We start from the raw sequence: 14,679 nt of genomic DNA on the forward strand, positions 1-14,679 counted from the left end.
CTCTGCAATGTTCTAAAGCTTTAGTTCTACAGCTTGCTTTTTTGAGGTTGGATACCCTAGCTTTTTCTATATCCCTTGTTATGACTAAAAGTAACTCAAAAAGATGTCCATTTTTCTCTCCATACTTTCCATCAACAAAAACTCCATGAATGTTTCTTCCACATTTCATAGAATGCTGCATTTCTTTCTTGTCCTTTTGAATATATAGTTACCATGCTTATAGTTTTATACAACTACACAGCCTGTAAGCCTACAGAAATTTTTTTTTCTTTATAACTACACTTTATATATGACTCCATTTCATTTATTACAGCACTTTCTTACACAAAGCTGTCAGACAAACTGACAGATATTCTGAAAATCTGGTCTTAAATCCTATGAAGCCTTTCCAATAGCATTTTCAGTAATGTAAGAATTATTAAAGGGAATGCAAACAGTATAGAGTTTACTGTCAGTGTGTCAAAAACTATCAAAGCATTGGTCTTTTCTCTGTTTTAAGTAAATCACAGAGAAAATCTATATCCTTAAACCAGGGACAGACAACAAAAGACATTATTTTTTAAAAGCCTACCATTTAAATACACATCACAAGCTGTGTTTGTACACCTGTTTTTCTTTTAAAAATTAACTGTATTTCAGGTGACCTCCACCTGGATGAGCTTAATGACTGCATTTAATACCATGGAGCAAAACCTCCAAAAGGAAGTTTCCACAGGGGAAGTTTCTGGCACCTCACTTTCTCCCTTAGTGAGAAAGGGAAAGGGAGATGCAGGTTTCCAACATGATACATTGCCTCAGTGCTTCAGGCAATTGTCAATGCAAGGCCTATATATCATTAGGCATCTTATATAATTAGCTCTTCTGTTTCCACCATGGACAGTGAACAAGTGGGTTTTGTGCTTTTCCAAATCAATTTTCATGAATATTATTAGTATTACCATCACTGTCATGATTATCATCATCATCACAGCAAGCTGTTCATTTTTGTATGCCCAAAGGCAAACGAGTCATTACTTACTCATCGACAAAACTACTCGTCCCAGATACACAGGTAAGCAGATTTTTGCTAGGCTGATCAGTGAAAGAACCCAGGGCCTTCCCTACAAGTGGAACATAACAGGATGCTCCTGAACATTAGCACTTTTACTTCGCAGAAACATATCATCAAATGTGTTCTACTCCAAACAGCAGTTCTGCAAGCTCAGTTCCTGTTCTACGTTAAACACTTCAGCTGCAGTTGCAATGTCACTGCACAGCAGGTGAAAAACATTTCTGGAACAAATGTCAGCAAGGGATAATTCTGAAATAACCTTCTTGACTACAGTTACACAAGCCAGAAGAGAGCAGTGCTATATGGATTGCACTGTTGCTAACCTATGATGCCATTTTGTGGCACAGTAAGTACTTCTAAAGAAGAAAAAGTTGCAGAAAAAAACAAAAAAAAGCGAGCTCTTTTAGTTTTCCATGTTCCTCACAAAGATTCCATGTCCTCACCTTGGACATGAATTCAAACTGAAATGGGGGCAAGAAAAAGCTCAAAACAACAATGCAAAGTTTATAATTAAAGGAATAAAAGGAATCTATTAGGATAGCTTGCCTGAGGGAATGGTTCATTCAGATGGAGAAGTATTTTACAGTGAGGTAAGCTCTATTATCTGTGCTATGAAACACAGATACCAAAGAAAGTGAGCTCACTTTCACTCTGCCTTTGAATTGTGGAGCTGTAATGGATAACCTGTGGTGTTTTACTCTTGCAAAACTGAAGTTGCAAAAGCACCAGAGAGACTCCAGTCCTGAAGAACCCCTGACACAGCTGGTCTCAGATGGCTAAAGCCTGCACTTAATTTCAAACAGAAAGGTATGGGTTTGTGCCCTGTGTAATGGGGTAAAGGGCCACCTGCCAAAAGCAATTAATGCCCTCATCAGCAGAAGCTGAAAGTCCTCATGGAAGGCACTTAAAAGCCTTCAGCAATCTGCAAAACCCCCTAACCACTGCCCCAGGCTTCCACGAAACACAGGATCCCCCCAGCGAACGCCCAGGTGGCAGGGACACGGCGACAGACCGGCAGCGCTGGCACTTACCATCTTGGTCTGTGGTGACCGTGATGGCTGTGAACTGCTTGGGGGAGAAGCTGAGCTCCGAGACGCCGTTGGTGGCCTCGATCTCGAAGGTGTAGTTGACGTGGGACACGAAGTCGAGCACGGTGACGGAGGAGTTGGTGAGCCCCGTGTGCCGCGGGATGAAGCGGATGCCCCCGCCGCACACCTCGCACTGGCTGGCGTCGGAGCCGCACTTCTTACACACCACGCTGTAGGTGAGATCCTTCCTCCCGCCCGTGTCGCTCGGGGGGCTCCACTCCAGCATCAGAGCTGTCTCGTTGATGTTAAAAACCACATTCCTCGGAGCAGAAGGTGGCCCTGCAGAAAAGGAGGGGAAAGCCTGATAAGCCAGTGTTATCTACTTTGCAGAAACAATTGCCTTAAGGCAATTATTTGCAAAAAAAGAGCTACATTTCAGTGACAGATTCAATGTAAAAATTAAAAGTTGTCTACATACAATCCTTGAAAAAAAATTAGCAATAAATTGGTGACATCATAAAAAGCTGAATAATCAAAATAACTTAGAATTAATTCAGAAAGTGTGGAAATCACATTCTCTGAAAAATCCCTTTGCCCAGGATGCTTCTCCTGGGAAGCTGAGACACTTCAGAGAAAAAGGAAAACAATAATTATCTAATTTGCTTCTCCTGTGTTGTACTCACATGTGGAATGTGTTTGGAGATTGTTTAACAACATATGATTATTTCATTGGATTCTGGTGTGAGTTGTTTTGACTCAATGCCAATCAGGGCCAAGCTGTGTCAGGACTCTGGAAGGAGTCAGGAGTTTTCATTATTATCTTTTTAGCATTCTGTAAGTATCCTTTCTGTATTCTTTAGTATAGTTTAGTTTAGTATTCTTTAATATCCTATAATATCCTAAAATAATTTGTCTTCTGAGAACATGGAGTCAGATTCATCTTTCCTTCCTTTGTCTGGGGGCAACACAAATACAATAAGACAGAATTTAAGAAAACACAAAAATTACTTGAGAATGTCAAACCTAGACTACATAAACCAAAATTTCAATAAATGGCTCTTGCTCCTGTGGCATATTGAGGGAGAGCTCTAACCACATAATTTATATCCTTATTTTTTGTCTAGTAATGTAGGCTTTTCTGAGACTTAAAATCTTTGATTTTGTAAGAGACAAATTGACTAATAAATAAATAACAGCCCTGGAATAAAGGCAAGAGGTAAAATTGTTTGTATTAGTTTTGCACTGCCAGATACTTCTTTCTATCCTTCACTGCTTATCCCTAGGGATTTCTTTGCTGCTGTTCATTAACAGGGTTAGGTGGCAACAGGCCAAGACTATTAGGCATAAGAAACAGTTAACAAGTTTTCTTTCTTTCCCACCTGGCATCTCATCAGCATCAAGATAACAGTGAAGACATCAACTTTTTAACTTAAAGGTGTAAAAGGATTATCAGGAAGCAGAAAGTACCTTAAGTCTATGAGGAGGAATGCAAAGACAACAAGCAGGTGTTATAGCTGTCTGCACACTGCCAGAGAACAAGTGACCCATTTCCAATTTCCCACTCATCACACAATAGTCATGGACTGTCCAACAAAGTTTTAGGTTGCTTGCTGACTTACTTGTGTTGGATAACATGGAAATAATTTAAAGCTTTATATATTTATATATATATATGTAAAAATAAATATATAGTGTGATCTAGTGATTGCCCCCTGCACTGAGCACTGGTGTGGCACTTCAAGTCCTGTGTCCAGTTCTGGGTCCCTCACATAAAGAAAGGCATTGAGGTGCTGGAGAATTTCTAGAGAAGGTCAATGAAACTGGAGAAGAGTCTGGAGCACAAGTCTCATGAGGAGCAGCTGAGGGAGATGGGGATATTCAGCCAGGAGAAAAGGAGGCTCAGGGATGACCTTAACTGCTCTCCAAAACTCCCTGACAGGAGGGTGCAGTCAGAAGGGGGAGTTGGTCACTTCTCTCAGGCAATAAGTGACATAAAAAGGGAAATGGCCTCAAGCTGTGCCAGGGGAGAGGTTCAGGTTGGACATAAAGAAGAATTTCTTCACAGAAAGGGTAACCAGGCATTAGGATTTACTGCCCTCAGAGACGGTGAAACCAAATTCCCTGGAGGTGTTCAAGAAACCACAAGATGTGACACGTAGTGTTGTGGTCTGGTTTACAAGGTGGTGATTGATCTAGGGTTGATCTTGGTGATCTTGGAGGTCATTCCAACCTTAATGATTCTATGATTCCATATCAGGTTCCACAGTCTAACAGAAGAACTTTACCACCTCATTATTTTTTTGATAGGAATTAATGAAGGGGTGACAGAAAGGTACAAATTGTTACAGGATATGTGAATCGTCTTATCTCAATTTCTTATTGTATTACTCTTCTTCCACTTAATATGTTTCAAGCAAGCACTTACAGATGTATGATTTTAAAAACCAATTTGGATGTAATCCCATAATAAAAATTATTATAAGAAACATGGACTTGGAAGAATGTGAGGCCTTATTCTCCCAGTGTTGATGTATGTGAGATAACTGTGGTAAACCCAACTGCTGACCTCTGGGATTTTTGGGCTGAGTGAGTTGAATAAGCACTATATTTCCCGCTCTCAATAAAATCACAGTGCTTCACCATGGTTAGCAGAACTTGGAAAACTTTCAGCTTGCTTTGCAGCTTTTGATGATTTAGAAAACTGCCAACAGGACTTAGGCATCAAGTTTTGATTGAGACACTGGTAAAATTTTGAGTGAGCTTTTCCTTATTTCAGAAGTTCTTAAGCAGACTGAAGGCTACAAGAAACATTTACAAATGACACCAGCTAATTTTTACAAAGAGTTTATAATTCATAATTTTTAAGTGATGCCTTTTATTTATTTATGTGGCATAAGCATGGGTATAAAACCTGGAATGCTTGTAAATAAACAAGTTACTATTGTGTGGGAGCACTAATGTGAATAATAAACATTAAGCTTTTCTGTGAACTGTAATTCAGCCACTTTTTCATTTCTGGTATTTACTTGCAACTTATAATAAGAGAGTAATTAACTTTGCCCTGAAATAAATGATGAGTTACCTGCTGTATTTCAAGCACTTGATATTTAAAATAGATGGAAGTGTTACGCTGCTTTGCATTTTTTTAGTGGATAAGAAAGTTTAAGACCTTTTGAAGGGATGAGCATTTATTGATACATTTATCTGTCCAGATTTTATGGTTAATAGATCACTAATCTTCCCACAAAATAACTATAACAGTTCTAGCTACTCTAGAAAACAGTCCTGAGATTGGAATAAGATAAAAGCAGCACACATTACTTCAGCTGCAGTTCTTATTCTGTCCAGAAGACAGGAACAATTATGTTTCCTCTAAAATCATGCTGTGAGAATTAAATAATAATGAGATCTTAACAAATTCCCACTGTTAAAACCATGGAGGAGTTTTAGGAATATGGAGGATGAGCTGTAATCGCACTTCCATATGTGCATAACTTTAAGTAGATGAGTAATCCCCTTGAATAATTGGTAATATTAATGCACGTAAAACTAAGCAGCTGTGTAATTGCTTTAAGGGTTGGAGTCAGTGTTCTAAAACTAGCTTAAATTTAATCTTACATAAACTACAGATAGTATGACAACAGGTCATCATGGCTCAAATTTTTTTTGATATATTTCATCTTTTTTCATAGGTTCAAGTAGCAATGAATATCAATCTGGGCAATAGGAGAGTTTTGTCTGGTTTTGTGGATTTTGATTTTCTATCAGATTTTCCTTGTACTATATGAATAGCATCTATAGAAGAACCAATACAGCAAATAAAATACTTATTAAAAATATTTTTTTTCATTTGTACTAGAGAGCAAAGATTCTTATAGTCACGGTTTGTTACTTATTTCTCAGTTGTAAGAAAAATCACATATTATTGTGCATTCACATTTCAGTGAAAAGGAAAACTATCAATTATGTTAGAGGTGTCTTAAAGTATATGACTGTCCTCTTGCAAATGCAGGAAAAACCTGCAACCATGCTTCATACTCAAGGCCCCTCATGCCAATTAGCATGAGGATTAAATAGCTTTTTAATTGCTGTTAAATTATGCCAGTTAAACTGTGATTTCATGCAAATATTAAGCTGTAATGACATGCAGTGAATCATTTACTAAGATTTAGAACTTGGAACAAAGAGAGACAATTAATTGTAATCCTCAGATTCAGCTAAATTATGTGTCACTGGGCTTTTATGAATGTGGCCTGATTGCTTTGTTATCATTTATAAATTATACAAAGATTATTTGGCACATTGGAAAAAGCTGGCAGCAATAACCCTTCTGCAGACATCTGTATGCAAAGCTCTCAGGGTTTTCCTTATTGATTTTTAAGAAAAACAAGTATATTGATGAAAATAAAGGATCCTTTCCTCACAGCAAAATTCATGACTTTGAGTTTTATGCAAAAGAATAAAATACAGTTCAGATGGATGAGCATTATAAAAACATGCGGCTCTTCTGCTGAGATGGAACTCAGCCAGAGTATGAGTAATGTCTTTTGCTTCATTTACAAATTACAATGAGGAAGTATTTTGACACTTGCTGTGGAGGAGACTGGCATGGATGTCTTATGGTGAAGCAGGTCTGCTCTGAAAGCAACAGAGCTGAGTTTGTGGCTCCTGCAGTGCTTTGCACCTCATCTCATTTTACGTATTCTCTTCCTCTCTGAAGGCAAAGTGCATCTTCCTGTGTATGGAAGGAAGAGGAGTAAACCCAGAACTGCAGAAGTCTGTTGAGGGCAATGCAGTATTTTACACACTTGAGAGTGAAGACTGCAAAACAAACTGTTACTGTTTAAGTAAGAATTGTCCATTATACACTATTGGACTCTTAGAATTTTATGTCATTTGACTTCTGAGGTTGCAGCAGAAGGGCAAAGATTAACCATCACCTCAGGATACTCAGAATCAGCATCTGGTTGTGCCCCTTGAGTTCATAATTGTATTTTGATATCTATATATGTAGCATAGATAAATAGTGTCACTTGATATAGAATTACATTTTTCCCATCTCACTTATTCTTTTCCTGTGAGGCAGGCAGGAAGAATGGAAGCGAGTGACTGCAAACCAACATCCCAAGTCTGAGCATGATGTTAAATTGCAAAAAAGTGTGTATATATGTAACAATAGAGGCAGTAAAGTCTTCAAGTGTGTTGCCTGATTTTCCTGCTGAAATTCAGTGTTGACTTAAAAATACAGGATATACTTTGTGGCAGAAGTTATTGAACAGAGCATAAGTTTGTAAGGTTCAAATTGTTAAAGCATAACATTAAAAGAGAGGAATTCAGACAACTCAGACAACTAACATAAGCCTGCCTGACCTTGAAAAGATGGATCAATTCATCCAATTACTTTATAGTGGGAAATGTTAGACTTTATGTACAGAGTAATCAGACAGGGGATTAGATATGATGCTATTTGTTGCTCACAGTGTATGCAGTGATTTCTGATAGAGTACTTGCATATGGCAAAGAAACACAATAAGAAGGAAGAGTAGCAGTGAGAGATTGATGATAAGTGTAAGTCAAATGAAAAGAGCCTAGGAGGAGATTAACAATATATTTTAATGTAATTTTCATTCCTCTTACTGAAATTAGATTTCTATTATGGTGTTCCGCAAAGTGAACACACTCCTCTACGAAATGCAGCTACATAAAGTAAAAATGAGAGCTGTACAATTTTGTAAAAGCACACAGTACTTTCACAGAATTAATCAAAGTGGATTTGAAGCTCATCTAGAAAGAAGTGGATCCCTGTCTTAAATAAAGGTGATTTTTTTTTTTCTATAATGCTACACATGCAAGTTTCTCAGTACTGAGGAAGAGCTCTGGAGTGAGGAATACTGCCTAACCCTACACAGGAATGAAAAGAGAAATCAAAGGATCTATCTTAAGCATATTACCTTGCAGGACATGGGGCATCAATAAAGTCAGTTAAGATGTTTGAACAAGAAGACACTTGTAAGGGGAATCCATTGTTCATTCTGTGTTTAATTTAAGAATATCTCTACCTTCAAAGGTCCCAAGAAAAATTTCTGGTTTTTATGCCATGTCTCACATGTCAAGATAGAAATCTGAAAATGAATATGGAAAATGCAGATCTTTCCCAAAGGGGGTTATATAAAAATGGCATTTCATTTCTGCACAGCATTTTATGTCTATTTAGACAAAGTTCCTAATTTTCTTGAAACTTTTTGATTCCTTTTTTAAATATTAAAAAATTGACAGTTTGGAAGGACAATCTAAATTCCACTCATATCTGTATCTTTGTTTATTAAATTTAAATTAGCCACATCTGCATAGATCCAGCAAGAGCAGTGAGGTTGTATTTATGACAGAAACATAACTTTAATAATTAAGAGACTAATTTGAAAGCAGTGGGGCTAAAGATATCACTTAGGGAATTATTTGGCCTGAAGACTTTCCATTACTGGCTGATGTGCAAGGTAAGAACACAGTCTGCCTGTCAAGAGCTTCAGTGTCATTAGCAGAGCTGACAATTAGTGTACTAATCATCATTGTATAGGTGTAAGATGAATTCACCTGCTGTGCCAATCAATGAAGTACCAATACCTTGCAGCCTAAGCTGAATAGGACACAGTGCATGGTGGCACTGAACCAAGAAACCAGAATGTGTTTCATTGTCTCTTTAGTTCTTCCTTCTCCCAAGCTGAGGTGACATGAGGCACTGATATCCTGTTGTGGTTGACTTTTGCCCTGCCTCAACTCACTCAGTTACTTTGGCTGACATCCTCAGCAGCAATGTGGAGGTCTGGCACCAAGTTTTTTTCTGGCAATTTTCACCCAAAGCAGCTCTCTGCACTCATATTTGTTAAGAAATCATCAGGGTGTTGAAGTAACTGCACTCTGATGCCACAGGGCTCTCATGCTCCTCCCTACCTTATCAACATACCAGGGTATCAGGGCTTATAATTGTGCCCTAAAAGATAATTGTGGCATCATAATGCCACCTTTGAGTAATTTTTTCAAAGAACTCTCTTTTGGCAATGAAAAATCAATGACTTATAATTAATATGGAGCCACATCTGCATAAAGTACGAGTGAAACCATCCCAAGCATGAAAGTGCCAAGAACACCTGGGATGTTTTGGCTTTGGAAGTAAGTTCTTAATGGCCTTTGCTTGAGGCATTGATTTGAGTGGAATTATTTGTAATCACCATTTTCCTGTGGGAAGCCTGAAAGGATGCTGTTTACTCCCTCACACAGTGCATGCAAAGTGACAGGCCTATGAGCTTTACTCCAGAGTGAGCTGAGACTGGGGACACTTTCTGAGCCCCTGAGCCCCTGAAGTATCCACAGGCTGGGACTTACCTTCCTCTGGAAAACCCTCTGGTTAGCTTACACAATCTTCTGCCTTGGATCTGAAGAGTGCCATTTTCAGTGACCATCATCACCCCCATGAAGTGGATGGACAATGTCTTGGTATTGGTAATGACTAATGAATTCGTAAATCAACTTTAAATTATCAGGTCTATTCTAAATTTACCCAGTCCAGTGTCATTGGAAAAAGCAGAATGAGCAGAGGAAGTAGCTCAATTCAGTAAGCTCTGTTATTTTTGTGATGCTGCATAAAACATCCCAAAATGCAGCTATGCATTGATGGTTATTGCAACAGCACTTTGTCTTTAGGGCTTTATCTCTTTAAAATTTTGTATACTTAATCTGTCAATACTTTATTAATTTAGCATGTTAGTTTTTTAGAATTCTCTCAATTGTGGCAAAAAAAGTACCAAGATCAAATCCTCCACCAAAAGACTTAATAAAGTGTTATACCAAAAACTGGGTGTCTTAGAGGATTCTGCAGTCTTTAATCACTTTTATTAAATAAGTGATTTTAATAGCCTATTAAAATATAGTATTTTACACACAGCTTTTAAAATACTGCTGTTTGTTCCAGTTTTGAGATTAAACAGATAGAGTTGCTTTAAAATCACTAAATTATTCCCAGTGAGTAATGAACCATGAATGGAAATCTATAAGAAATATTTTATTAAGTGGTAAGAAAACTATGTACTTCTTGACATAAACCCATCGATCAAAGTAATAAAAATCTCTTCTCAGAATTTCTGCTCCCAGAATGGTGAACATCAGGCTTGTCTTAGGGAAAAATATAAGTTAGCCAAAAATCACAAAATTATGTATTCTAAAATTCATCAAATAAAACCTAATGAATTTTCATTATCACAGTTGCATACGAGGGAATAACTGTAAAAAGAATGTGATGGTGAAAGAGCTTTAAATTATATCTCAACCTCATATGATAACTTTTTTTCCTTTCTAAAAAATTATTTTCTTGTCTTTTTAAGAGCATTTAGTTTTCATCTGATTTTGTGGGGATATTTGTCTTATACTTTTCTTTTAAATCTGAGGAGACAGCAAAGCATGTTATATCAGTTTTTTTCTTTACATGACTCCAGCTTTTTAAAAGTTTTTGGACCAACAAATTTTTAATATATAAAATGCACATTGCTGGTAGTGAAAACACCATATTGTTATCTATATTACAACAATTACACTTCCTCCCATTCCATCTCAGAATTACAAGTTCAAAAGTCACCAAACTAAGAAACCTGGGTATGTTTACAGTTATCTAGACACTAAGCAGAATTATGCTGTTTGAATTTTTATTCTAAAAGTCTCTTTTGATTAACAGGAATGGAATTCTTCACAGACTCATCGTTTGTTGCTTTGTTTGTTTGTTTTTTTTTTAATATAAAACCAAATAAAGGAGGCAACAGAATTGCAAACACTGGTAATAAACAGACTTACGGGTACATGCCATAGTTGGTGGGTCCTTCTCAGCTCTGAAATAACCTTTCTCACACTGACAGACAGAAGTTGCTTCTATGTGAGTCAAACTGTGTGGAGGGCACTTGGAGCACTTCACATTTCCAGCAAATGCTTTATAGAATCCAGGCCTGCAAGCTGCAAAGTAAGAAGAAAAGTTTCATAAATAGAAGAACATTTTGATCATAAATAAAATCTGTTCCAAGCAGTTATAATGCTGCTTCTTTCCTTTCCAATCTAGATATAGATGCTTTGATGGTACAATTCCTGACATTTTTTATTTTGGTGTATGGACTTAAAAGAATAAAAAGAATCTGTTCTTGGTATATAATAGGGAATTGTTACGAAAGAAAACTTCCCAATTTTCAGTCAGTCCTCAGTGCTGCTTGAAATTGTCTCTGAACAACTTCACTACTACTACTAAACATTATTTATGTTTTATCTACATGTATTATCCAAACAGAGTGAGATAACTTCTACATCTGCCACAGCTGTTAATATGGCTTCCTTACTGAAGTAATGGACAACTTGCAACACCTAAAATATTTACCCCCACAAGTCCCTGATGAGACAGGTATGACATCCCCAAATATTTACGGCTGGTCTGACTTGACTACAGCGCCCCAAAAAACCTCTGAGAGCAGGGCCACATCAGCCTGTCCCTGCTGACATGAGAGGCTGGAGGATGAGGAAGAGATCATCCAGCACCAACAGGCACAACCCTCCTGATTGGGTTGGGAAACAACCTGGAGAGCAGCCAGCCTTGGCACAGGGAATGTTGGGATGCTCAGAGCTCACCACTTCCCCAGTTACTGTGAGCTGGAGTCCCTGCTGTTCTTAAACACAGCACAAGCTCACAAGCCTTTTTTTGTTGGCCTTTAAAGCAGAAACAAGTCTTTAAAAAAATAATCTTATCCCAGATCTCTTGGGCCTGCATTATAAGATACTATTTTAAAATCATCCTCAGACTTCATCACACATATTTAAACAGAGATTTCTTTCTTTTTCTGCCAGCTACCACGTTTGCACATGCCAAGCATGTATTGCAGTTTCTGGCTTCTGGCTTCCCCATATGAAAACATTAAAAATTAAAGAGCAACTCTGGCATGTGCAGATTTTACAGGCTCCTTTTCCTCTGAACTCCTCCAGTAGTACAATGGAAACCATCACTAAAAATATAATTTTGAGGTTCTTTTTCTCACTTTGACATATTCGAGACTATTTTCTTTTCACTGCTAGAGGAAACAGGCAGTACTTCCTTTTCTTGTAATAAGATGCAAAAAGATTTAAAAGTAGGTGTTTTTAAAAAGTACCTCAAAGAATGCATTTAATGTATTCAGTGTCAGTTCATATTAATTGAGCTATTAAAAAGTATAACTCATAGATAACATACACAGGATCAGTTTTTCTTCTGATTCTGAAGGCCTTTCTTGATGTAAAAGCAGTTTCAGTAGTAGCTGAATGAAAAGGAGTAAGATGACACTGAAAAAGATAACACTTGATTGCCTCTCAGAACCCAAGAGCCAATTTTTCAAATGCAATTTCAAGAGCTTAATTTTGACCCAGCAATTTCAGCAGTTCTCCTCCCAGTGTGCTGTTCTGACTTTGCTGAATAGACATTAGGGAGGTATCCTGCCCTGCTGTCACTGACTGGAAAAAAAAAAAAAAAAAAAGATTTCTGGTGTTAGAGATAAAAGGGGTGGGAACAGCAGGGATTTTCCCCTTGGAAGTAGGCTACTGGTCTGATGCAATTGTGATTATAGTGAATGGCAATTTTCCACTGATTGGAAAGGCAGCAGGTTTGGTGCAGGAAAGAAGGCAGCACTGCAGACACAGGCTGTAGACACTGAATCCTCTCAGCTTTGCTGGAAGGAAGAGAGGAGGTAAGGAAAAATTGGCGGAAGGGTGTAGTGCTTCCCTGCTCCCTCTTCATCTTCTCATGCTCAAATCCTGCCCTGATAAATATTAAATTCTTGTTTTATTTCATACGCACATTTGTGACTCAAGAACTGACAATTCAAGATTACAGTTTCATTCAAAGCAAAATAAGTGCTCTTTAAAATCCTTATTACTTCTGAAATTCATGTCTGTCAGCTCTGAAATCATTCCTTCTTGCCTTCTGTCCCCCAAACAAGAAATTACTTTGGATCGAAAGAAAAACAGATTTCTCTTTCAAGAGCAATATTTTGTGTAAAATTCAAGAACTTCACTATTGCAAAATAAAACTCAAGGAGAAGATTTCTTTCTAACTGAAACAAAAAGCAAATGCTTTATTCTGAAATGGTAGTCTCTATTGTATTTAAAGCAATTATGTTTTTGACATGGAAAAGTCTTCTAAAAGAAAGCACATACATACTCATTGAAAAGGTGGAGGGAAAAAATAAATGGATTAAGGTAGATCATTTTACTTCTTCTGAAGTCAACTCAAGTGCATCTATCCCTTAAGTCAAGTATGTATCAAATCCCGAGGCAAAGAAGCTACAGGGATACCAGGGAAGCTTTCAATTGAGAGGTTTACCAGGGTATTAAAAATCCACTCCTCACCCAAATGCAGAATCTCACAATCATGATTATTGATACTTCCAAATAAAAAACAGCCCTTCATAAACAAGCTAAAATAACATAAGCTGAAAGCCCCCAAATGATCACAAGCTTGGGAAAACTCATCCTTCTGGATAAGTCAGAGCTGACTGCCAGCATTCATGGTGGCAGAAAATAAACTGTTATTGCGCCAAAGTCAAGGAATATGCTCAGTCTGAAACAGAACTTCAGCTGCTGTACGTATCTAAGCTTAGGCTCTGATAAAAATTATTGTGTTTCAGTGGCAAAGGAACCAAAATAATGACTAAATTTACCATTTCCCACAGAAAATCTGCAAATGATTTCTAATGATGACTACTCTCAAAAAAAGAAAAAAAAAAAGTTTGGCTTTATCTTTGTTACTTTGCTAGAGTATTTTTTCTACCTTCCAAATCACTGGGTGTCATCTTGTTTCCCCCAATATTTTCTACCAGAAGTGACTTTGTGAGTTACTGATTATAGGAACTGTATGAAATTTAACTTTTGTGAAGCCTGGGGAAAGATAGTATATTGTCTTGAAGGTTCAGTAATTAACAGGGTATCTGAATGAACAATTCAAAGACACTACAGGTTTCTCCAATAAAATATGAGCAACTAGGCAGAGAAACACTAACAATTTAATTGGCTTCATAAAAGAAAATACATCTATAAATGTGCTTCGCTGCAGCTTCATCAGGATTTGACTGTTAGCTTTGGAAATTACAGAAGTTTTGTAACTGATTTAATTTTCCTTATTTAATGTTGAATAGATGGGATTTAGTTTTGTTTGTTTACTCCATGGCCACTTGAGGGTCTTTTGAACTGCCCAGCCCAGTAAATAAGGCCATGGCTCCATCACTCCAAAACACAGCTGTGGGCTCTGTTGTGGAAGAGTCTTTACTGCTCAAGGCTCTTACAGCCATTAAGTTCTTCCTCAGCCTCAGGGGTATATAATACATAGACAAAAAACCCAGAATACAAAAATGCAGCAGTCATCTGACTGGTCACAGGAGCTTGTTCCTTAAAGAAACCAAAAGCAGCAATTTCACTGCTCTTTGGGAGTACATCATCGTCCAAGATTCCAGTTTTCAGTTGTTTCAGATTCTTAACATATGAATTGACCATGACAGTGTTAGTTGAAGATGAGTCCAAAGGAAACTTAGGAACAACTTTTAGGCATGTCTG

At 37.5% G+C, this 14,679-nt stretch overlaps 1 protein-coding gene across 2 annotated transcripts in view; it reads right to left on the minus strand.

Moving 5' to 3' along the window:
• EPHA6 (EPH receptor A6) overlaps nt 1-14,679 on the minus strand; it is a gene marked incomplete at both ends in the record, with an annotated part of 367,314 nt that overhangs the window by 179,395 nt on the left and 173,240 nt on the right. For both annotated transcript variants that reach the window (XM_084201421.1, XM_084201420.1), the window contains 2 exons: nt 2,083-2,418; nt 10,918-11,073. In XM_084201421.1, coding sequence (XP_084057547.1) covers nt 2,083-2,418; nt 10,918-11,073 — 492 coding nt within the window. The remainder of the gene's footprint in view (nt 1-2,082; nt 2,419-10,917; nt 11,074-14,679) is intronic.

This window comes from Fringilla coelebs (genome assembly GCF_963513975.1).
Source record: "Fringilla coelebs genome assembly, chromosome: 2".
Lineage (NCBI taxonomy): Eukaryota > Metazoa > Chordata > Aves > Passeriformes > Fringillidae > Fringilla > Fringilla coelebs.